We start from the raw sequence: 22,827 nt of genomic DNA on the forward strand, positions 1-22,827 counted from the left end.
TTCCCAGCATCCCTGACCGCTGGTCCTGCTAGCTAGGGATCATGGCAGTTGTAGGCCAAAAACATCTGGAGGGCCGAGGTTGAGGAAGCCTGATCTAGTGTGATGTAAGAGTACATATTATTCACTACCCAATTTACAGGCAGGCAAAAACAAGGAAGTACAGTATATGATTTGGGATAATCCCTTCCATGGGTTTAATGTCAATTTTGAAACAGCATTCTAGGAAGGGGCTCATGCATGTAAGCCAAACAGTGATTTGGTGCTGTGGCATGCTGGACATGTCGACTATAGCTAATAGTATTGGCTCTGTTAAAGCAAAAGGCATACTAAGTAGGTAAAATGAAATGTTTTATTTGGTGAGCAGGTTTCTATGAGATTTTAATATTTACCATCTGCTTGCAGTTCCAGTGCTTTGTGTGAATTGAACTTATCACTGTTGCAGAGGTGGCTCCTTTGTGTTCACATATGGATTTTTATCACTTGGTGTTTAAAATAAATGTGTGAAAACAACCCAATAAAGATCAAAGCTTGTGGATTGCCTCACCCTGCTTTTCAGTGGAGGCATTTTCATGTGTGATCTTTGTTCATGTGAATTAGGCACCTTTGTGCATGTGCATGCATTACTTGTACACCTTATTTTTCATGGACAAACCAATACGGCTGGATGGCACATTAATTACTTCCTCACCAACTAGTAGACCTGGAAGTCTGACCTGAGGTGAAATAATTCCCATATTTAAAACACACCTCTGAAGTGACCCCCTTCCTGAAAAAAATATGTGGGGTGACTTTGTGGTTTTAAAATACTGGAAAACAGGTGTTGATTTTACAGGCTTAGATCCAGAGCTGTGTCTGGATTCTAAAACTGCACCACTCCATGCCTCTTGAAGCTCAATAGTAGGGCATGAAACTTATGGTAAATGTTACTGATGGGGAGGGAACACAATTTTTTTAAAAAAAATAATGGCACAGGCTAGCAAGTAAAATGAGCAATTTACATTCTGACACCTTGATCCTAAACCTCAGCATTGAAAGTTAAGCTTCAGGGGCACTTCCAATGAGTGTTCAGAGGCAGGATGAGAACTACCCTGGGACTTTTATCCCCCAAGACTAAGGTTACCAGATGTCCCCGGATTTACAAATCAGTCCCCTGACAAAATCCATCTATTTACTGTAGTAGGAAATTGAAAAGTGTCCCGGATTCACTGAAAAAAATCTGGTAACCTTACCAAAGACATTAAATATGGAGTAAGACTGAGGTGTGGGGAGAGAAGGGAAACCATTACTCTTGAGTTTGGGGGACTAAATGTAGGATAAAAATTGAATCTAGCTAATTCTATGCTGGTCCTTCTGAAATGTGACCTACTTTGTAACAATGGTAGGGGTGTGATTAGAGGTGTGGCAGGTTTACTAAGAAGAAAAACTAGCTCTGTTCTATGGGCTCAAGGAGGTTCTAATGTTTCATTTCTGACTTTTTTTGGTCTCTTCGTGTGTGTACTACACATGATATTTTGTACTAACGTGATTTTGATTTGTACCCATTTACATCTCAGAGCATTCCCAATCTCCCAATTAAAAAAAAATTAATCTAGTTGAGAGTGCTGACTGCAGAAGAGTCTCTTGGAGAGTCTGACCCAGGCATCCCCAAACTCTGCCTTCCAGCTGTTTGGGAACTACAATTCCCATTATCCCTGACCACTGGTCCTGTTAGCTAGGGATGATGGGAGTTGTAGTCCCAAAACAACTGGAGGGCAGAGTTTGGGGATGCCTGGAGCCTCTGAGCCCTCAAGTCTCAAGAGATGAGGATGCCACCAGAAAAGTAATACTGAAGAAGAAATAGCCATAAAGCACGTTTTGAGGTGAAGGGTATTCCACACCTTTTAAGATTTCTGAAGGGAAAAACAGTAGTATATTTTATATGATAGGTCATTCCATCCTACACGCAAAGTACACCTCATCGGACTTGTGAAGCCTTAAGTCATATACAGTGGTACCTCAGGTTAAGTACTTAATTCTTTCCGGAGGTCCGTTCTTAACCTGAAACTGTTCTTAACCTGAAGCACCACTTTAGCTAATGGGGCCTCCTGCTGCTGCCGCGCTGCCGGAGCACAATTTCTGATCTCATCCTGAAGCAAAGTACTTAACCCAAGGTAATATTTCTGGGTTAGCGGGGTCCGTAACCTGAAGCGTATGTAACCTGAGGTATCACTGTATATAGGTTTGTACGGGGTTTTTTTCTCTCCAGTAAAGCATGTTCGGATTGCAGCCTCAGTTTAATATCCAGCTCATGAGTTGGTTATGACAAGTGTTTTATTTCCCTAATCGGAGGCGGCCCACCAGCTGGAGAGAGTGAAGCCCGCTTGGCCCAGGTGGGAGCGCTCAGCTCCAAAGGAAGCAATGAAGCCGAGGCTCGGCGCCGCAGCTGAGGCAAACCGTGCCGGGGGAAGGGGGTAATAAATGAGGCGGGCCGAGCGGCTCCTTCGCTCGCCCACCACCTTTCCTCACAAACGGAGTTTCATTTAGGCGGGAAAAACTCGGCCGGTGAGTTTTCAGGTTTAGCCGCCCGGGGGGGGGGGTGGCGGGCGGCGTTTGCGAGGCTTCCCAGGTAGCGAGTATCTCCTTTTACTGAGCGGAGTGTCGTCGCCTTGGCTGCGAAAAGGAGAAGCCTCTTCTGCTTAGAGGGGCGCCGCCAGTGCTACGATAGTGATGTGTCAGTCAGGGCACGTCTTCCCCCCTCAACCTGGGACGCCTTTTGAGCGTAACGGCAGGTTCATGGGCGTACATTTAGGGGGACCCCTAAATCAAGTAAATAAATAGAAATTCTTGGCAACTGACTAATTGCGTGGCAGATAACTCGGTTCTGGCCCCTCCCCCTCATCCCAGATAAATCCTGACTACGTCCATGGGCAGGTTCCTGTCAGAAAGGGGGAAAGGAAGAAAGTCGCTGGCACTTTCTTGTTCCTTCCATGCTAAGTATTCGTTTATTTCCTCGCCTTTAAAAGCACCACGAATAAATATAAAAGATAGAATTACAATCCCATGTTATTCCATACAGCATTATTATGTGAATCATGATAAATCTGCACATCCTTAAAGTGCCAGAAGACATGGCTGGTTTTTTTTGCTGCAGAGGACTTTTCATAGCTACCCTTCCGAACATGTTTTTATTATTTTTGTGTTTCAGAGAATTGTAGGGTTGGAAGGGACCCCCAACGGTCATCTAGTCCAACCCCCTGCAATGCAGGAATATTCACTTATTTGTCTTGACCCCACCTACCACACACAAGGCAATGTGTATATGGGTTGCCTCACTTCAGAACAAGCCTTTGAAGCAGATCAGGCTGAGAAACGACAGGCTTCTCTCTGATACATGAGTTAAGAATCAATAAATCAACTTCCTGGCCAATCAGTAATAGATTTTAAAGTCATTAAGTTCAGGAACACAAGAGCTTAACTTGAGAATGTTCTCAAAATGGTACATGAATCCAGTTAGATTAAATAGAGTAACAAAAAAAAAGTTTATTTCTTTATTGTAAAAGTTATTGTTATTATTTAAACCTCAATAATATGGAAGTAACCTCTGCTCTACAAACACTTATACCATAATCAAAACACTTATACCATAATCAAAACTGTCTCTGTAAAATATGTTGCACTTTATTTATATTTAATATTGTGGAGGTAATATGCTGTACAAACTCAGGAGATTAAAGTGTGTTTTTGCCAGCTCTTGTTCTTCATGGTCTTCAAAATAATTACAACTTTACTTGCCAGTGGGTTGGGCAAAGACACTAGTTCCAGAAGTTTAACAGAAACTTTTAGAAACTATTTGTTTCTCTCAAAACAATAAAGATGCTAATAATCTCAAATTTGTTTCTAGATTAGTTGATTTAGTGCCACTCTAGGTTCATATGGACAGAAGGGTGGGGGAAAATTTAATACAGTAAATAAAATTATCTATTTGCAGTATGTGCTAATTAATTTGGAGTAATTCCTCAGTTTGGTTCTAAACACTGATAAACTAGATGTGCCACACCATCCATGAAGGGTGAATAAAAATTATTTACTTTTCATCTCTTCATATATTATGCATGCATGTTAGGTGATCTTGAGTATGTTGTGCTCCTGTAGAAGTGGTAATCAACATTAATTCAAATGTTAGATTTTATTAAACTGAATTTACTTTCCTTAATTTTCTTTTTAAAAATCCAGAATTATGCTTTGATAACAGAGACAGTGAACAACCGCCCCTCCTCTGTTTTGCAGTTAAAGGCTAAGGAAAATAATACAGTCAAAATGGAAAATGGAAAAGATCAGAAAATACCATGTGGTAAATATGCCAAAATTATTTTATATCCATGCTACTTTTCATTATTTTAGCAGTCTGCAAGGCTAGTCTTCAAATGGAAGTAAGAAAAAGATATAGTATTTTGCAGAGATCCAAGTACCTGATCTACAATGTTGAAGATGTCCTTCTGCTTAGAACTGCCTGACTCCACTGACATATGTCACTGAGAAACCCCATAAATGAGGAGTGCTCAATGTGCTCACCTAACTGGTGCTAGCCAGTGGAAACTCCCAAAATGTGGTTTTGGGGGCTGGGAAAGGGGGCTGGACTGGGCTAGCACAGATTCTACTGGACTCTTGAGCCAGCTCTGTTGGGATTGCCCAAGGGTAATGGGACTCTGGCTGTTAATTAATCAGCAGTTTTAATTGTGTATGAAAATAAAATTTATGTAAAATAATTTGAAAAACTATTTGCTTTATCCTTATAGAGATGAAAACTGATCTGAATTTACTACTTGAATGTCTAAAATATCAAATGGATCATCCTACTACGCAGAAAGAGGCATTGGTTACTATTTATTCGGCCTGTCAACAAAACAGTAAGATGTTGAGTTCTAGTTGCATTGCTCCATGTTTTATTAAAATATATTCCTTTAAAAGTTGACACTTTCCCCATTGTTTCTGTCTTTTCTAGGTGATGCAAGTGATTATTTTCGAGAAATAGGTGGTTTGATGTTTGTATATGACCTTGCAAAGTCAAGTGTGCACAGCATGGTAAAGGAAGCTGCCTTATTTACATTAGGAGGTTTAGCTGAGAGTAATGGTAATGCACAATTGTATTCTTTTCATATCATTATATTATCACATTTGAAGATACTAAGTTTTCATGTTTTGCTTCATTTCTTCAAAAGACTATAGTTTTCAAGTACATATACTAACAACAAAGGCTAAAATTTGACTCTGTAGCAAAATGGCAGTGAGTGCAGCTTCTTCAGTAGGTGCATTACATGCTCCCCTTTCAACCTACCCATGGCATTCTGAACTAGCTGCAGCTTCTGAAGCAATCTTAAGGGCAGCCCCACATAGAGCACATTGCAGTAATCCAATACTGAGGTTACAAATATATAGCTTCCTGTGGTCAGGCTGTGCTTATTCAGGAACAGGTGCACCAGCCAAAATTGGTAAAAAAACACTCTTAGGCTGTGTTCACATTGCCACCTTCAGTGAAGTTCTTCCCCCATTTCCTATGCATTTCACAGCTCTTTCCCCACAAACTGTTCACATCAGTGCAGTTTCATTCATTTATGTGTTGATGGTGCAGGGATTCCTTACCTTATGCTAAAGTGTTCACATCCTGGCTAGGGATGAATTAGGAACATATTAAGGACTCTAATCAGCAGGAAGTTGGTTTGAGAAACAAAACTGAAAACAGCAGACAAGGCTAGGGCAATAATGCTTCTAAATACCAGTTGTGGGAAACCCACAGGAAGGCAAACGTTCTTGTGCTTGGGTCTTGCTTGCTGGTTTTCCTCAGACATCTGGTTGGTCACTATGAAAACAAGATGCTGGACTAGGTGGGTAATTGGCCTGGCACAGAAGGCTCTGCTTATTTTCTTACGTTCATGAGTGGAAGTTTGGGATTGGTTCCGCCAGTGTGCCTGCATCATTTTGACCTCCCTGCCGCCTTTCCCCTTTCCCCTGTGGCAGCACTCTTGGCAGGAAGCTAGCACTGAGGCTCTGCCCCACCAGGCAGGACACCTCTGTCCATAGAGTCTCCATCTGATCACTCTTCAGTCTTCGTTATCACACCACCACATCCAAACATCAGTTAAAGGCTTGTACATTCAGATAATATAGAGAAACAGAGATGGGTGTCATCAGTGTACTACAAATAACCACTTCCAGTGGGTTCATTTAGATTTTGAACAGCACTGGGGCAAGTTGTGTATAAATGTCTGGCCCCCACTGTTACATATGTTCCTTAAGTGTCCCCTGCTCTGAGCTTCACCCACCTTGTAGCCAAAAAATATTTTGGCAGTCAGTAGAAATAGGTCAGCGTCTATACAAAAGGAGAAATGGACACAACTCTGCCATTAAAATGGCAACACTGAGATTTTTTAATCTTCAAGGGCTACTATTATTTGAATCCCTCCCCCCAACAGACTGATACAGATACCTACAATTATTGTAGAATTTATAAGAAAGTTTGATTCTGTTTGCTTTATTAAATTTAATGTAATATAACACGTAGATTTCTCAGAGGAATATCTATTTTGTTTCAGTATTCTGCCAACAGACGTTATGCACTTCTGGATCATTTGAAGACCTTCACAGACACCTAACTAATAACGATTCCAGTGTGAATTTGAAAAGAATGTCTGTTTATTTCTTAATAGCACTGGTTTCAAATAACAGTAAGTCCCCCCCCCCCCCGCTGCATGTAAGGAAATTGCAGTTACACACACAAAAACACAATTTAAATTATGATGAGTAGCCTCCAGATGAATATTAACTGCAATTAGGTCAATTAGACTTACATTCACAGAAATGTGCTTATAAATCCTATTGCTATTCACAGGTACTTAAGCAAGTTTAACTACTATATTTTCTAAGGATATGCTCAGCTTTAGCAGTGCATAAATCACTATGGTCTATATATTTCATATATTACATTTTAAGTTTAGCTGCTATTCCATACTCAGGGCCCCTGCAGACATGTGATTGATTGTAGGTGTGTTCAGCAACATATCCTTGACACAATAAAGTGCATTACTGGTTGATTTATTCTGCTTTAGTTTTTTCTGAGATGCTTCCCCAATGCTACCATGCTGTGTACATGCTATACCTTTTTCCCCACAAAGAATTCTGGGTACTGTAGTTTATCCCTCACAAAGTAAGATCACTTATGACCACCCTGCTAGCATCATGAGCACAAATTGTCATGAATGCACAATAAAAAGTGTCTAAAGAGGCCCTCAGTGACAAGCATGCTTCATACCACATAATGTGTGAAACAGTTCTAAGATTTCACTGAATTATTGATTGCATGATATTTGAAATACTTCATATATTTTATTTTAAATCTTTACATGCCAAAATGTGGTCATTTTATAGGGTGTGGGCAGATGTGTGCGAGAGAGTCTGGTTGCCTTAACGCTCTGCTTCAGTTATTCAGGTAAGTAATAAAGCAAGAATGATGTACTAAACTGAAAATTCCTCCCCCAAGCTTTAATTGCTATTTGTTATGTTTTTGTTTTAATTTCCTAACAGAACAAGTCTTTCAGTATGTGATGTGAAACTTTTGGATCAAAAAATTAACGAATATCATCTGTGGTCTTCAACTTGCAGTGCTCTCTGTGCAAGTGTAAATAATCCCCAGAATGGTAATTTTTTTGTTAAAGATTTCCTTTCATTATTTGTTTGATGACAGAAAATACAAGTATTTTTCAATGCAGATCTAAGTGTGCCATTGTTTTGTCATCAACAGAGGAGAATCAGAAATTTTGCAGTTTGGTTTTTCCTCATGCAAAAGACTGGCTGCAAAGTAGTATAAAGCCTGAGATAGTTCGCCCAGTATGTTCATTCATTGGGCTCACAGTTGCAAATAACTGTAAGTATCTAAGCATTGTACCAGCACATTATTTTTCAGTGAAAAGCCTGCTGGGATTTCTTTGGCCATTTCTAGTGCTTAATTTCATGCATCTTCTGTACAGAAATAGGGCAACTACTTTGGTGATATTATCATCTTCAAATTCTAGAACTTACAGTGGAAGTTGCTTTAAAGAGAGGAGGGCAGGGCTTTTCCATGGCACAGTGAGTTGACACATCCTCTCCAGCTTGTATTGCATTTTCTAGAAATCGCTATATATTCATTTGTTAAAATAGTAAATATATATATGTTGCCTTTCTACCAAAGCATTCAGGGCAGTTTAGAGTTTAAAATAATGGCTTTCAGTCTTGATACAAAACAGAGAACTCAGAGGAAAAACAGTACATTCAGGTACCAGCTCTTTCATAGTGTTATATAATAACAGACCTTCCAAGTGTTCCTATTTTCCAGATACAATGCTGGATTTACAGAAGCTGGCAGAATGCCCTGCTTTTCCTTAGGATGTCCCTATTTTTATCAGAGAAATTATGGAGGGCATGGAATTATCCGACCCCCGAGCCATCTGAAGGCAACTTTGTATAGGGAAGTTTTAAAATGTTTAATGTTTTATTATGTTTTTATATATGTTGGAAACCAACATGAGTGGCTGGGGCAACCCAGTCAGATGGGTGGGATGTAAATAGTAAAATGATTATTATGGAATAGGACGTCCCTATTTTCATCTGAAATGCTGGAGGGTTTGTAATAACCAGATGGAATGGTTGCTGCAGGAAACAATTTGAGGAAGGGATGAATTGAGATCATGATAAAAGTAATTTTTGTGAATAATTTCTCTTAAAATTAATTTATAAAAGTTTTCTTACATTGAGTCAGAGCACTGATCTGTCCAGCTCAGTATCATCTACACTGCATTGGAGTGTCTCCAGGATTTCAGACAGGGGTCCTTCCCAGCCCTACCTGGAGATGCTTGGGATTGAACTGGAGACCTTCTGCATTTGACAGAAAGCCTGGAAAACTTTAGCTTAAAGCAAACTATGAGAGAAGCATGACTGGTAATTGTTATGGTTTGTTTTGTTTCTTCAAGCAAGAATGCAGCAATTTTTTGTTTCTGTTGGTGGATTAGCTGTTTTGGATGAGCTTCTTGTGAAATTGAGACACAATTCAGTTGCAAGCACGAAACTTGCAGTAGTGGTGACAAAAACGATTGATGCCTGTATTGCCGACAACTGTGAGTGAACAGATTGAAATATCTTTTGATATAAACATATTAACAGAAAGTGAAGCTTGTAAGGGTGCATCCAGGCTCTAGTTAGGTCCATGCCTCCCTATAGGATTAAGGTAAAGGTAAAGGGACCCCTGACCATTAGGTCCAGTTGTGGCTGACTCTGGGGTTGCGGCGCTCATCTCGCTTTATTAGCCGAGGGAGCTGGCGTACAGCTTCCAGGTCATGTGGCCAGCATGACTAAGCCGCTTCTGGCGAACCAGAGCAGCGCACGGAAACGCCGTTTACCTTCCCGCCGTAGTGGTACCTATTTATCTACTTTCACTTTGACGTGCTTTTGAACTGCTAGGTTGGCAGGAGCAGGGACCGAGCAATGGGAGCTCACCCCGTCGCAGGGATTCAAACCACCGACCTTCTGATCAGCAAGTCCTAGGCTCTGTGGTTTAACCCACAGCGCCACCCATGTCCCTTCCCTATAGAATTAGGTATTCTCAGATTATTCATTACTTATATTACCAGGATCTGCCTTGGCTTCTGACTTTATTTATTAACATGACAAACATTAAATATCATCAAAATACTGGTAAGTTAAGGATCCTGCAAGGAGGGGAAGGGAGTTGCAAATTCTTCTAATTCCCAGTCCTCACAAATCTTGTAGTTAAGTGTTGTACCTGGTATTGGATGAAAGCTTGAGATAACTTGAAGAAAGGGTGGAACAGGCACTCTATAAAAGTACAGTGGTACCTCGGGTTACATACGCTTCAGGTTACAGACGCTTCAGGTTACAGACTCCACTAATCCAGAAATAGTACCTCGGGTTAAGAACTTCAGGATGAGAACAGAAATTGTGCTCTGGCGGCGCGGCGGCAGCAAGAGGCCCCATTAGCTAAAGTGGTGCTTCAGGTTAAGAACAGCTTCAGGTTAAGAACGGACCTCCGGAATGAATTAAGTACTTGACCCGAGGTACCACTGTATGTTTCTTTACTGCATGTTGAGTTTAATGGGTGTTTTTTCCTTTTAAATTTATTTTGTACCAATAGCTGCTGTTGGAATTAACCTGTCAAGGTATAATATTGTGCCAAATCTCCTAACACTGCTTTCTTACAAACATCTGGATCTGGGAGAAAAAAATAGTATTATACTTACCCTTGGACATTGTACAGATGGCTGCGGTAGGATACTGGTTCTATCTTTCTTAAATTGAACATGTTAGATGTTGCATTCAAATGTAGTTTGTATTAGAATTACAGTGCACAATTGCTGTACTTAATAATAACCTATGAAGATACCAAACCTGATGTTGCTACAGTAATGCATGGTTGGTTTTAACAAGCTGCTTTATCCCTCATTGAAATAAAATAACAAATAAAAAAAGTCATCATTTTGAAACTTACTATATTTAGGCTGCAATCCTATATCCACTTAGCTGGGACTAAGCCCCATTGAACTCAGTGAAACTTACTTTTAAGTAAACATGGTTACGTTTGTACTATAAAAAGGATTATGATTAGGCACCTTTTTCATTAGTGGTTATTTCTAGTGCAGGATCTAGGAACTTCTACAAAATCCTGATAATCAACTGTCAAAGCCAAGTTAGAGTTATTAGTGGTAGCTAAGTATAAATTTCTGCTTTAACACTGAAGTCTTAAAAAGGCACTATGCAATATTTCCATTAAAACTAATAGGACAGATTCATGCAAATGAAGTCACACTACAGCATGTTACTGAGTGTATGCAAATAAGTTAGATATGACTAACTGAAGTTGGGCTGAAAATTCAATATAACTTTATCCCATTGTAATTTTATTGCTTATTCTTCCAAATATGATAAGAGGTACTGTTACAACTGTACAGTTTGGACAAATATGTTCCAAGAAACTAATGGTATTTTTTTTTATAGAGGAAAATCAATTTGCTCTGGTCAAGAACAATGGCCTTCCACTTATGATTCAGGCACTAACTGAATCGCAGGATGAAGAACTAAATAAGGCTGCTACCTTTGTGCTGCAAAATTGCAAACAGATCAGTAAGATTATCATTATTTTCATTACTGTTTTAAAAAACTTATAGGGCAGATTTATGGATATCTTCTTGCCCATTAGCTACTTGACCATTTGCTTTGTCTGCAAAATTTCCTATTTCACCCAGGTTAGAGCTTCCCTACCCACTTTCTTCTACTTTTTAATTTGATCTCTTCTTGCTTCCATCTTCCCTTGATGAAGCAGAAATATTAATGAAGGAAGTATGTCTGGGGCTGTATTTGTATAAGGTCCTTTAGATACTGCAGACAGATGTAAAAGGCAAAATAAAACACATCTTAAATAATTCACTCTCATTGGGACCCAATATTTTAAGACTTTGGCATGTAGCATGAAATATAATTCTGTTTTTATAAAGCTAGCTTACCTTGCCTTATTCTAACTTTTCCTAAAGCTGAGAAGTTGTCACTGAAGTTAGGAAAACATTCATTAAAACTGGATGATGCAGAACAGTTGAAGGTTGATTGGCAGAACAGAGAGATGATCCTTGATGACTACTGGGACCAAGCCAAAGAAATTTTACATAGAATCGAAGGACTTGAAAATGACCAGGTGGTTCTTTGTTTTTTTGGTTGTTGTTTTTTAAAAAATAAGAACGGATGCAGTATGTTAAAAACAGAGGAATAGTTCTATGCAAGAAAATGGTGTCTGAGTGAATTATAAAAAGGGAAGCATAAATCTGGTAAGTAGTTTTTTTAATGCCCCCCCCCCACTATTTTCCTGTGGTGGAAGGAGGATATCATCATCTGGGTTATTCCTCCCAGTCAGTCCAGAAGGTAGGGCTAGCAAAAACAAGTTTATGGTATGCCTTCTGTGGGGAATAGCACCTTTTTCAAGCTTCCATCCTGTCTTGGCTTCACTTTTTAGCTAAAGATGTTTGTTTCTATTCTAGTATTCCTAGCTTGTGTAAATTCACAAACATGACCATTCTTTGTTATGCAAACATATTTCAGCTACTTATAGTACTTCAGATAAAATATCCTACCCACCTGTAAAATTATTGCTCCCCCGTCTTCAGCCACATAGTCATGGTGATTCAACATGAACTTCTGTGATCACATGCTTTCCCTCAGTAATTTAATTCCAGTTATTTCCAGTAGAGAATTATAAATTTTAAAAAATATTTTAATTTGATTGGTGAAGGTTAGGATATCACAGGAAGAAACATCTTCCTTATCTGTTTACACATTCTGAAATGCTTTGGAACGCTAAGTCTTGTTTGTGTTGGATGATTTCTTAGGTTTCATTATTTTTATGCCCCAGTCTTGTTTTTATGCAGTATTTTCAGCTGCTTGTTTTGAAGGGACTTGAGCATGAAAAGACAACAACAACAATTTGACCTGAATTTGACAAATACTTCTTGCTTCAAAGTATATATGCAGTAATATTAAAATTGTGGAACCAAGATGCAATTGTCAAAACAAGAACTGAGTTCAGCAAATTAAAATTGACTTCAACTTAAAGGGAAAAAACACAGGAAAAATACATACCTGAAATGTTAAATAAGATTATGAAAGAAGTAATGGGTTTGAGTGATGTTTTCATTCTAACCCACAAAGTTTGGCTTTTATGACTAGGTGTGAAACTAGGTCAAGTCAACTCCCTGAGTTGATCATCCCTGCCTTGAACCTTCAATATAAGTAGCCATGTTTTTCCACCCTCCCCCACCCACTGGATGTATTTTGTATGACCTTCAATTGCTATTTTTTAAAACACAGAAAAAAGTGAGAAGACAAATATTAATTGATGATATTCCGAAAGAAGTGATCCTGCAGACTACCCCTATGCATCTTAAAGAAAATGCAAGCAAGCCAAATTCAAGTGACATAACACATACAGAAGTGAACCAACAATTACTAGATTCTATGTCTGCTAAACCGATTGCTACTACATTTGTAAAAGACTATTCAAAGAATGAATTTCTAAAGCCTGCCCATAGGAATCCAACTGATGCGTCAGTCAGTCGAAATGAACCTAATCTTCATGCAGCTGATAAAATGAGGACACCCAACATGACCCACCAACATAAACATATTACAGATAAAAACACTGTTGGTGAATCTAGCAAGTCTGAAGTACAACTAAGGTATTGCATTTTGGATCTTACATACAATTTTAAATTGATACTTTTAAATCCTGATTGTGAATCAAATTAGCAAACTGCATTTAATATTATTAAACTTTGTCATGAACTCTAATGGACTGAAATTCCATCTGGAATATACAGGGAGCTGTAGGCCTCTTTCAAAATGAAACCTTTTACTTTCAGCTTTTGAACTTCTTCATGGCTACTGGAATAGCCTCATGTGTGGAAGCTACCCTAATAATTTTTATTTGAAGCAAAGTGTAAGAAAATGATTTATATCAGATAAATGCAGACAATAAATAAAATTATCCCAAGCTTCAATGTGCATATGAAACATGCCCCCCCTTCCCTGGTTAGCATTATTCACTGCAGTGCTTTGTGGGAAATTGTGGGGGTCGAGAAGCATGATACAACACAATGAAATATATATTAGGTCAAGTTTTAAGAATGTCTTTCTTATCCTTTTAGTGAATTATTGTGTAAACAGACAGATATTGCAGGTAAAAGAAGAACTCAACTGGTACAAAATACAGGTAGGTACTGTTAATCAAAAGTGTTCAATTTCTGACATTTTACTAAGTTGATCGTTGTTAGAAATTAGTTTATTTTAAATTGGATGAAAAATAAGCACATATATATCTTCACCATATACCATACTTAGTGGTTGCATTTGCACATCATGCTTAAGCCTTGGGCTTGTGCACTTGGTCCCTTCTCTACTCTCCTGCATAGCCAAAAGAAGCAGTCACAACCTTTTGCTTTTTACATTTGATTAAAAGTGGTTTGTTGTGTTGGTTGGAGCAACACACTGTGGTTCATAAAACTATAGCGTCCGAAGGCATCCTGAGGCTCATCTAATTATCCACCCCCATCCCTGCAATGCAGGAAGCTCAACTAAAGCATCCATGACAGATGGGCCATCCAACTTCTGCTTAAAAACCTCCAAGGAAGGAGCATCCACAACCTCCCAAGGGAGTCCATTCCACTGTTGAACAGCTCTTATGTCAGAAAGTTCTTCCTGATATTTAGTCAGAATCTCCTTTCTTCTAACTTGAAGACATTGGTTCAGGACTTCAAGTTTGCTCTGTCCTCTATGTGACAGCCCTTTAGATATTTGAAGATGGCTATCATATCTCCTCTTATGCAGACTAAACATACTCAGTTCCCTCAACTGTTCCTCATTAGGCTTTGTTTCCAGACCCTTGATCATCTTGGTTTCCCTCCTCTGTACACATTCCAGCTTGTCAATATCCTTCTTAAATTGTGGTGCCCAGAACTGGACACAGTACTCCAGTTGCTGTCTGACCAAGGCAGAATAGAGAGGCACTATTACTTTCCTTGATCTGGACACTAGATTTTTTTTACTGCTGCATCACACTGTTGATCATGCACCACACATGTTAATCATGTGGTCTATTAAGACCCTTAGATCCTTTTCACAGTTGTCCATCTTATATTTGTGCATCTGGTTATTAGAACCTTACATCTGTCTCTCTTGAAATTCATGGCCCAGTTCTCCAAACTTACAGTCACCTTGAATTCCGATTCTGTCTTCTGCAGTGTTAGCTACCCCTCCCAGTTTGGTGTGTCTCCAAATTTGATGAGCATCTCCTCAGTACCTTCATCCAAGTTATTTATAAATATGTTGAACAACAATGGGCCTAGGACAGAACCCTGTGGCATCCCTCTTGTCACACTTTTCCGAGGATTATGAGGAACAATTAGTGATCACTCTTTAGGTTTGCTCAGTCAACCAGCTACAAAATCCTCCTAACAGTAACTTCATCCAGCCCACATTTTACAAGCTTCTCCCCAATTATACCACAAGAGGCTTTGTGAAAAGCCTTACAGAAATCAAGATACACTACAAACATACCAACTTCAGACCACAGGTTATGATGCTGGCTTGTTGGAAACTAAGCAGCATAGTTAGTATTGACTACAATTCCAGGTATGGATGACATGGCAATCTGTGTTTAACTGAAAGCAGAAGCAAAAGCAAAAGCATACAAACTCATCCTTGGCTGCATGAAAAAATGAAGGCAGTGTGTGAGACCAAGGTATGCTATAGCTTATGCATGTGGTGCTAAAATGCATGTGGCGCTAAACTATGGTTTAGGATAACATCTAAACAAAGCCAATATGTTATACGTATATTGTTCATTATATGTTGTCCAAGCATGCTACATACGGTAGTTGCCCGTGTGGAATAATACTATTACTCCATCACATATTCAATGATGAATTTGTCTTAAATTTCATAATCTAGTATGACTTTTTAATGTTAAAACTATTCATGATATAAATGTCTGTTGCCTTTAAAATATAAGCACAGTTGTGTTCAATTATTTTAAGACCAGAGTTAAGGCTGTCGTAGTAACTCAAGCTCCACAAAGCTGAAAATTGGATGCTGAGGCTGATGCCATAATGGACGTACCCTAACAAGTGTCATTTTTATAAAAAGAATTTTGAGACATAATGTTGGACTTTTTTGTTGGCTACCCACCTTAACTAAAGGGGTACTTGTGTGTCCCTCCAACACATTGTAATAAAATTTTGAAGTTCTGGAAACTATGTAAGATGCTATGGACTTGGACTCCATGCTCCTGCATCACTGTCAACTGAACAAATTAATGCCTTTTTTATCTTTATCTTAATTTGTGTTGTTATGGTCTATAACTACATAAAATACATAACATCTGAATTCTTAACCATATGTTTCATATTAATCCAATAACATTTCTCTTTTATAGATTCATTATGTTCAAGAATAACAAGCAGGAGGATAAACTGTAATCTGTCTGCTTCTAAAATAGCAGAGTTGCAGTGCACAGGTGATTTTGTTGTTGTTCTGTTTTGTAAGAAGCCTAAATTAGGCTTCTAGACACTAACTGATACAGTGGTACCTCAGGTTACAGATGCTTCAGGTTACAGACGCTTCAGGTTACAGACTCTGCTAACCCAGAAATAGTACCTCGGGTTAAGAACTTTGCTTCAGGATGAGAACAGTAATCGTGCGGCGGCAGCGGGAGGCCCCATTAGCTAAAGTGGTACCTCAGGTTAAGAACAGTTTCAGGTTAAGAACAGAATTAAGTTCTTAACCCAAGGTACCACTGTAGTTCCTTTCTTTAAAATGCCAGAATTTTTTTTTACATTTAAAGACGCAATCACTTTGTATTGTGTCTTAAAAATTAGCAATTTTGTTTTGGAAATCTAAGCAAAGAAGAATCCCACTCCACAATTTTGAATATTTGAACAATAACAAGGCCACTTCCAACTCTACAATTCTATTATTCAATTTACTGGTTCAATATTAGGTTTACCAATGAATTCCCAAAAAGCACTTGCTAGATTTACTGATGTTAAACCTGGAAAGACCAGAATATATAAATCACAATTTACTAAAAGCAGATATGAAAAATTCAGCCTGAAATCCTTTTTAAAATGCTTTTTCTAAAGAGTCACATGCTATTTTAGTAATATTCTATATCTTTCAGGTTGCATAACAGTAGGAATTCCCTTAAACAGCCGAAATTTTAGCAAGATTTTGCGGTCTTGTCAATATCTATGTGAACAACACAAAGTTACTCTAGAAACTGAACTGAAATATAAAAGGAAGATAAAAAGATCTATTATCGCTAGCAAGAATACTTCTACAGACAGTAATGGTAATAGTAATCATTTTTCATAAAATTTCATGTGGAGCATGCTCAAGCCCAGTGGTTTCCAGTGGCGTAGCATGGGGGTGCAGGGGGGGCCGGCCACACTGGGTGCAACATCTGGGGGTTAGGGTTAGGGGGCGCAAATCCACAGGTTAGGGGGCGCAAATCCATGGGTTAGGGGGCGCAAATTACTTGCCTTGCCCCGGGTGCTGACAACCCACGCTACGCCACTGGTGGTTTCCAACCCCCCCCCCCGACCACTTGAAAATTGCTGAGGGTCTTGGCAGACCACTTAATGATTTTTCTGCCTGTTGCAGCAATTGTTATACAGTGGTGCCCCGCAAGACGAAATTAATTCGTTCCGCAATTTTTGTCGTCTAGCGAATTTTTCGTCTTGCGAAGCACGAAATCCCATAGGAATGCACTGAAAATCAATTAATGCGTTCCTATGGTCAAAAAAAGTCCAAACAAAGCCAAATTTGGTACAACAACAGTTTATTAACTGCTCTTTAAAGTCACACATACTGTAAAGAGCAGTTCAAAAACTGAAGGGAAAATAAATTAACTTTATAAACAAAACATGTCTTTGTTTTTAGACAAAGAAAACAAAGTTGCGAGACGTTTTCGTCTTGCAAAGCAAGCCCATAGGGGAAATTCGTCTTGCGAGGCAAATCGAAAACGGAAAAACCTTTCGTCTAGCGAGTTTTTTGTCTTGTGAGGCATTCGTCTTGCGAGGTACCACTGTATGCTGTGCAATACGCTGTATGATTTTTAATTACCGGTATATGTTTATTGCCTTTTAATTTTTTATATACTGTATTTTATTATATTTCATATAGTTTAAATTCTAATACAATAATATAAAATGTAAGAAATAAAAGAAATAAAAGAAGCAATTAGAATGCAAATATATGCCAATATTCAATTCAATTCAATTCAATTCAATTCAATTCAATGGATGTGTCATCTCCTGACTTCAACCACAGATCCCCCAAGTTAGCTGAATTTCCTCCTCCCAGAGCCCTCCCTGGTTCATTTTTTGTGGCAACCAGGCTTCTACTAATCATGAAACCTGGAGGGGAGAGGCAGTAAAATAACTGCAAAGGGATACCTTTGCAGGGGAGACCTTTGCAGGGGAGAATCAGCAGCTGGAAAAAGGGTTAAGCCTGCCCACGAAATCTGCCCTACAAAGGTTGCCTATGCCAGAATTAGCATCATGATAAAGCAGGTATGTGGAACCTTTGGCCCTCCAGATGTTGCTGAACTACAACTTCCATCAGTCCCCACAAGCACAGCCAGTGCCATAGATCAGCCACATATGAAAGGCCAAAAGTTCCCCATAGCTGTGATGGAAAACACAGGATTTGGGGAGCCCTGCATTTCTCTCATAAAATCTAGCTCTGCCCTTTGTCTTCCATAACTTTCAGTAATTTTAAATAAGCAAATGTTTTGTTTCAAACAGCAGATCTTCAAACAAAACAGGATGCATATTCAAAGAAACAAATAATCCAACAGAAACACAGGATTAAAGACCAGGATCTGAATGAAGATCATACTTTCTCATTTAAAGATGGGGTATGGACACCTCAATGGCAAATGTTCTGCATGTTTACATTTGTGTATATGTTCTAATACATATGACAGTGTTATTTGTAATAAGTGTTAGTGCCTAAACTGAGACCCGGTCTCAGCACACTTATAAATACTATTCATAACTGGTGAAAGGATATCCGTAAACCACAAGCTATTGTTACCAAACAAACAAACAAACAAACAGTTTAACCAAAGCTCTGGTAGCCCCACTTTGGGGGAATATATACCTGTACAATGCTTGAGTTGGTCTTGAGACTGAACATAGGACCTTCTTTATTTCCTTGTATGCATGTTACCATTGAGCTCTGGCACATCTGCCAAATGTGTACTGTTTTCATTAATAATGCAGGAAACTGATATTCATCTGCCAGATATACCTGCAGCAGCTGTTGAAAAAAGCAAACGGAGAACTAGGAAAAATTTTACGTCAGAAGAAATAAGATTTCTTTTGGATGGTGTAAAGAAAATGGGCCATCATTGGAATTTAATTTTATGGACTTACCCGTTTCAGAAGGGAAGGACAAATGTTGACCTTGCTAAGAAATACTGCCACTTACAGGTAATATTTCAGATTAATTTTGTGCTAGTATTTTACACCTTTGGGACAGGATGAGAGGAAAGGAAAGAACCATTGGGCTGGCTTTGAAAATTACTTCTCTTCAGTGCATGGTGGTTCTCCATTAGTGTTGGAGGCAGGACTACGCAAATAATGACACTTGCCCCTACAATGGGAGTGGCTTTCACTGAGTAAAAACTAGAACTTGAATCCAAGTAGCCATTTACTTCTGTAAGTGTAATCTATGAAAGTAAGGTTATATTAAACCCAAATATCATCACTGGGACTCAATAGTATTTTGCAATAATATTAATTGATTGTACTTCAATCAATTTTATTGTTTATAACCAATGAAGAAGAAGAGTTTGGAATTGATATCCTGCTTTATCACTACCCTAAGGAGTCTCAAAGTGGCTAGCAATCTCCTTACCCTTCCTCCCCCACAACAAACACTCTGTGAGGTGAGTGAGGCTGAGAGACTTAAAAGAAGTGTGACTAGCCCAAGGTCACCCAGCAGCTGCATGTGGAGGAGCAGGGAATCAAACCCAGTTCACCAGATTATGAGTCCACTGCTCTTAACCACTACACCACACTGCCTCTCATTACAATGAGACCATTACCATAAAAGCATTTAGATAGTACATTTCATTTCAAGAAGAAATACCAAGGCTGTTCTCAAGCAAATAAATGTTTCATTTATTTGTCCTGGGGTTGGGCGTATTGGCTCCACCTGGCCCGGCTGGATTGGCCAGGAATCAAATAGCCTATGGTGGGAAAGCCCACCGATCTCCCGTGACTGGCCTGGGAATTCCCCAACAGCCAGCTGCGTAGCCCTGATGTTGCTCCCAAGCGGGAGGGGCCTGGCGCAACAGGCTGCAACAGCCACCCACCCTGTGACCGGGTAAGCAGCCATTTTCAAGCGAATAAAAGCCAACAAAATAAGAATAACACAGTCATACCTCGGCTTGAAGTTGCTTAAGGTTGAGCGTTTTCGGGTTTCGCCGATTGCGCATGCACAGACAGTCAAAATGATGTCACACGCATGCGCAGAAGTGGCAAATTGCGACCCATGCACGCGCAGGCGCAGGTTGCATTCTGCTCTGGATACAAACAGGGCTCTGGAATGGATCCTGTTCGTATCCAGAGGTACCACTGTACTGTAAAGCCAATTATAAAAATACAGCAACCTGTAATTAAAATAATTAGCACAACAACTACATTAAAACATCCATAATTAAAATATATACCTAAGCAAGCCCATCAGAACAGCACAATAGTTAAAACAGTTAAAGCAGCAGTCAAATCAGGATAGCAGGAAAATGTTTGTCCAAACAGGTATGTCTTCAAGAGTTGGTGAAACACAAATACCAATGGAACCTTCTGTATTTCAGCAGGGAGAATGTTACTGACCAGGGGTTAGAGACACCTGATCTGTACTTTAGCAATGAGAGGGCCTGGATTAGCTCCACCCATTTAATGGAATTGTGCCCAGTGTTCCTTTCTCCTTTGGTGATGGAAGTTATTCAAGATGTAAAGCAGCACTGTGGCATCCTGTGAAATTTTCTACACAAAACTACTATTGCCACCTGACAAGTGGATGTTCCAAGCCTGGGATGCCTCCTTCCCAGAACTAGCCTGGGAGCTCTTCCCACTCCTCTGCACCCAGTTTACATTTCCTTCTCCATACAAGAAAGTCCGCTGATGTCCCTTGCCAAAACTAGCCCAGCAGCTCTGCTTTTCTGTGCAACTGGTTCTGGCTTTCTCCTCAGTTGGTCATGCAGCTAACATATGGCAGAAACCGCCCTTATCAGGGTCACATAAATTGTCAGGTAAGCAAATGTTGACTCTGACTGCTAACACAACATAAAGTACTGACAGAGCTGGAGCTCTAAAAAAGCCATATTCTTCTCTCACACACCTTCCTCTCACCTGATATGTCCAGCCTGTATAGCCATATGAATCACAACTTGATAACAAATATTTGTCTGTGCCAATGCTCTGACATTTGCCTTGTCTAGTTTCCTTTTTTCTCTTCTCTCTCACAGAAAAATAAAAACAAGAAAAACATATGACATCTTATAAGTTACGTGTATTCTGTCAAGGAAACAGGATCATCATACAAGTTGGTTCTTTTTTGTTTGTTTAAAATGTAATAATTATTTTTATTTTAAAGAGTGTACTCCTTTTTGTACTTGATTATTTTGTGTGCTATAAGTCCTTTTAATCAGTAAATTTATTTTGAATATAATTTATCAATATGTATAATCAAGAAAGTTGGTAACTATTCTATCTTACAGTATTTTTACTTGCTTTGGATATAAATGTTCTTTAAAAATAAATATGAAAATGTTACACAAATGAAAAACAAGTTTATTGCTAAACTTATCATTATACTTTAAATATGCATTTTGTGTTTATTAGGGCATTTCACTTTCTCAGTGGATAAAAGCATTTAAGGTATAACTGGTTTCCCCCCTTTTATCCTTCCCTGCCATTGCTACTATTACCCTTTCCACCCTGCCATTTCATAGTGAAACCTGAGTTCCAACAGAATCACCATCTATCAGCTAGAAAATCCTCCAGAGCATTCAGGGATTCAGTCTTCATGTGTGGACCATTTGAATATCAGGGAAGGGTTCTTAACACCACCCCCAAATGCCCTGTCACAAAGACTAGGCATAGAACATGTCCTGCCACTTACATTGGGACAGTGATGTATGGGGACAACCCCATGGTTGTGGCCATGAAGTCCCAAACAGCTCTACATAAGGTGGTCCCCATTTGAATGTTTAAATACCCCAAAACAACAGTGCTGGGGTTCTCCTGTACCACCCCAGAAACCAACTTTGCTAGCTTAGGCGGAATAATTTTGGGCAGCGAGGTGCATAATATAACAGTAGAATCCCAGTTTTGTGTTTCTGATCCAGTATCTTTAAATCTGTTCTCCAAACACATGGGGCCTCCTGGTGAAGGAGATGGAATCTGTGTGGATCATGGCAACTCCCACCCTATCAGTCTATGCTGGTTCTGAACCAAATACTCAGGTGAACAGAACTGGGTAAGAGCAGTCACACCCCCAACTTGTCCACCCAGGTTTCTGTAATACATACTAGGTCAGTTCCCTCATCCAAGATTAAAATGTGTGTGGTTGCAGACTTGATCAGGCTGAATGGTTTATTTATTTAAAAGCATTAATTTTACTGCTTGATATTTTAAAAATCTCTAAACAGTTGGTTGATAGAGCAACATAGATCCTATAGGCTGGGCGAAGAATCAGACGATAGATCTGTCACCTATCTATCCCATCTTTTCCTTATCTGCTATGTCCAACCTCCAGTGCCCTGTCTCCCTGAGACTGCTACAGTATAACCATAGGCACCCCCATTTCCTATCTCTCCTCTGATTTTACTCATATATTCTACAACCAATATCTCCCCATTCTCTCAAATTTAAGTCCGAACCAATTCTAAGAAATATTTTGCTACGAAATGAACGAGAAAAAGAAGTTCATTTCAAGGCTGGATCTAGACACATCAAATAATTGTTTCAGTTAAACATGCTGCAAACTATGTATGAGAAATCGGGTTAGGAAAAACGGAACTCCACAATGCCATCTGATGTCACAGTGTTAAAATGCATAAATAGTGCACATAAAGCATTTTTTCTTTGCCAGTGTAGCTGAGTGCCCAGTCTAGGTTTCCAAAGGTTCAGATACAATTATAATAAAGTGCAGTAGTAATGCAAGATGATAATCTCTAAAAAGATAAGAATT

The 22,827-nt window shown here is 39.2% G+C and overlaps 1 protein-coding gene across 4 annotated transcripts; it reads left to right on the forward strand.

The window, feature by feature from the left end:
- Positions 1–1,691: 1,691 nt before the first annotated feature.
- TERB1 (telomere repeat binding bouquet formation protein 1) lies at positions 1,692–21,420 on the forward strand. 4 transcript variants are annotated; one of them, XM_083514942.1, is made up of 19 exons: positions 1,692–1,819; positions 4,267–4,330; positions 4,776–4,886; positions 4,982–5,110; positions 6,570–6,701; positions 7,402–7,462; positions 7,558–7,670; positions 7,775–7,897; positions 8,982–9,125; positions 10,160–10,291; positions 11,020–11,145; positions 11,553–11,710; positions 12,877–13,244; positions 13,713–13,777; positions 15,998–16,078; positions 16,742–16,912; positions 18,369–18,481; positions 18,849–19,058; positions 21,101–21,420. In XM_083514942.1, the coding sequence occupies exons 1-19, from the start codon at positions 1,718–1,720 to the stop codon at positions 21,125–21,127; spliced, it is 2,430 nt and encodes an 809-aa protein (XP_083371068.1). In that variant the 5' UTR covers positions 1,692–1,717; the 3' UTR covers positions 21,128–21,420. The 4 variants fall into 4 exon arrangements, with proteins under 4 accessions (XP_083371068.1, XP_083371071.1, XP_083371069.1 ...); XM_083514945.1 differs by lacking the exon at positions 1,692–1,819 and adding an exon at positions 2,236–2,541 and having other exon boundaries at positions 4,232–4,330; XM_083514944.1 differs by lacking the exon at positions 1,692–1,819 and adding an exon at positions 2,613–2,805 and having other exon boundaries at positions 4,232–4,330.
- The last annotated feature ends 1,407 nt before the right edge of the window (positions 21,421–22,827 follow it).

The sequence above is a fragment of the Podarcis liolepis genome (assembly GCF_965112155.1).
Source record: "Podarcis liolepis genome assembly, chromosome: 7".
Classification (NCBI taxonomy): domain Eukaryota; kingdom Metazoa; phylum Chordata; class Lepidosauria; order Squamata; family Lacertidae; genus Podarcis; species Podarcis liolepis.

Excerpts from the sequence above, each read along its gene's own strand:
- TERB1 (XM_083514942.1), top strand. The coding sequence starts at position 1,718 with ATGATGGGAGTTGTAGTCCCAAAACAACTGGAGGGCAGAGTTTGGGGA. Across the intron at positions 4,331-4,775 it reads AGATCAGAAAATACCATGTG|AGATGAAAACTGATCTGAAT; the intron begins GTAAATATGCCA and ends TTATCCTTATAG. Across the intron at positions 7,671-7,774 it reads TGTAAATAATCCCCAGAATG|AGGAGAATCAGAAATTTTGC; the intron begins GTAATTTTTTTG and ends TGTCATCAACAG.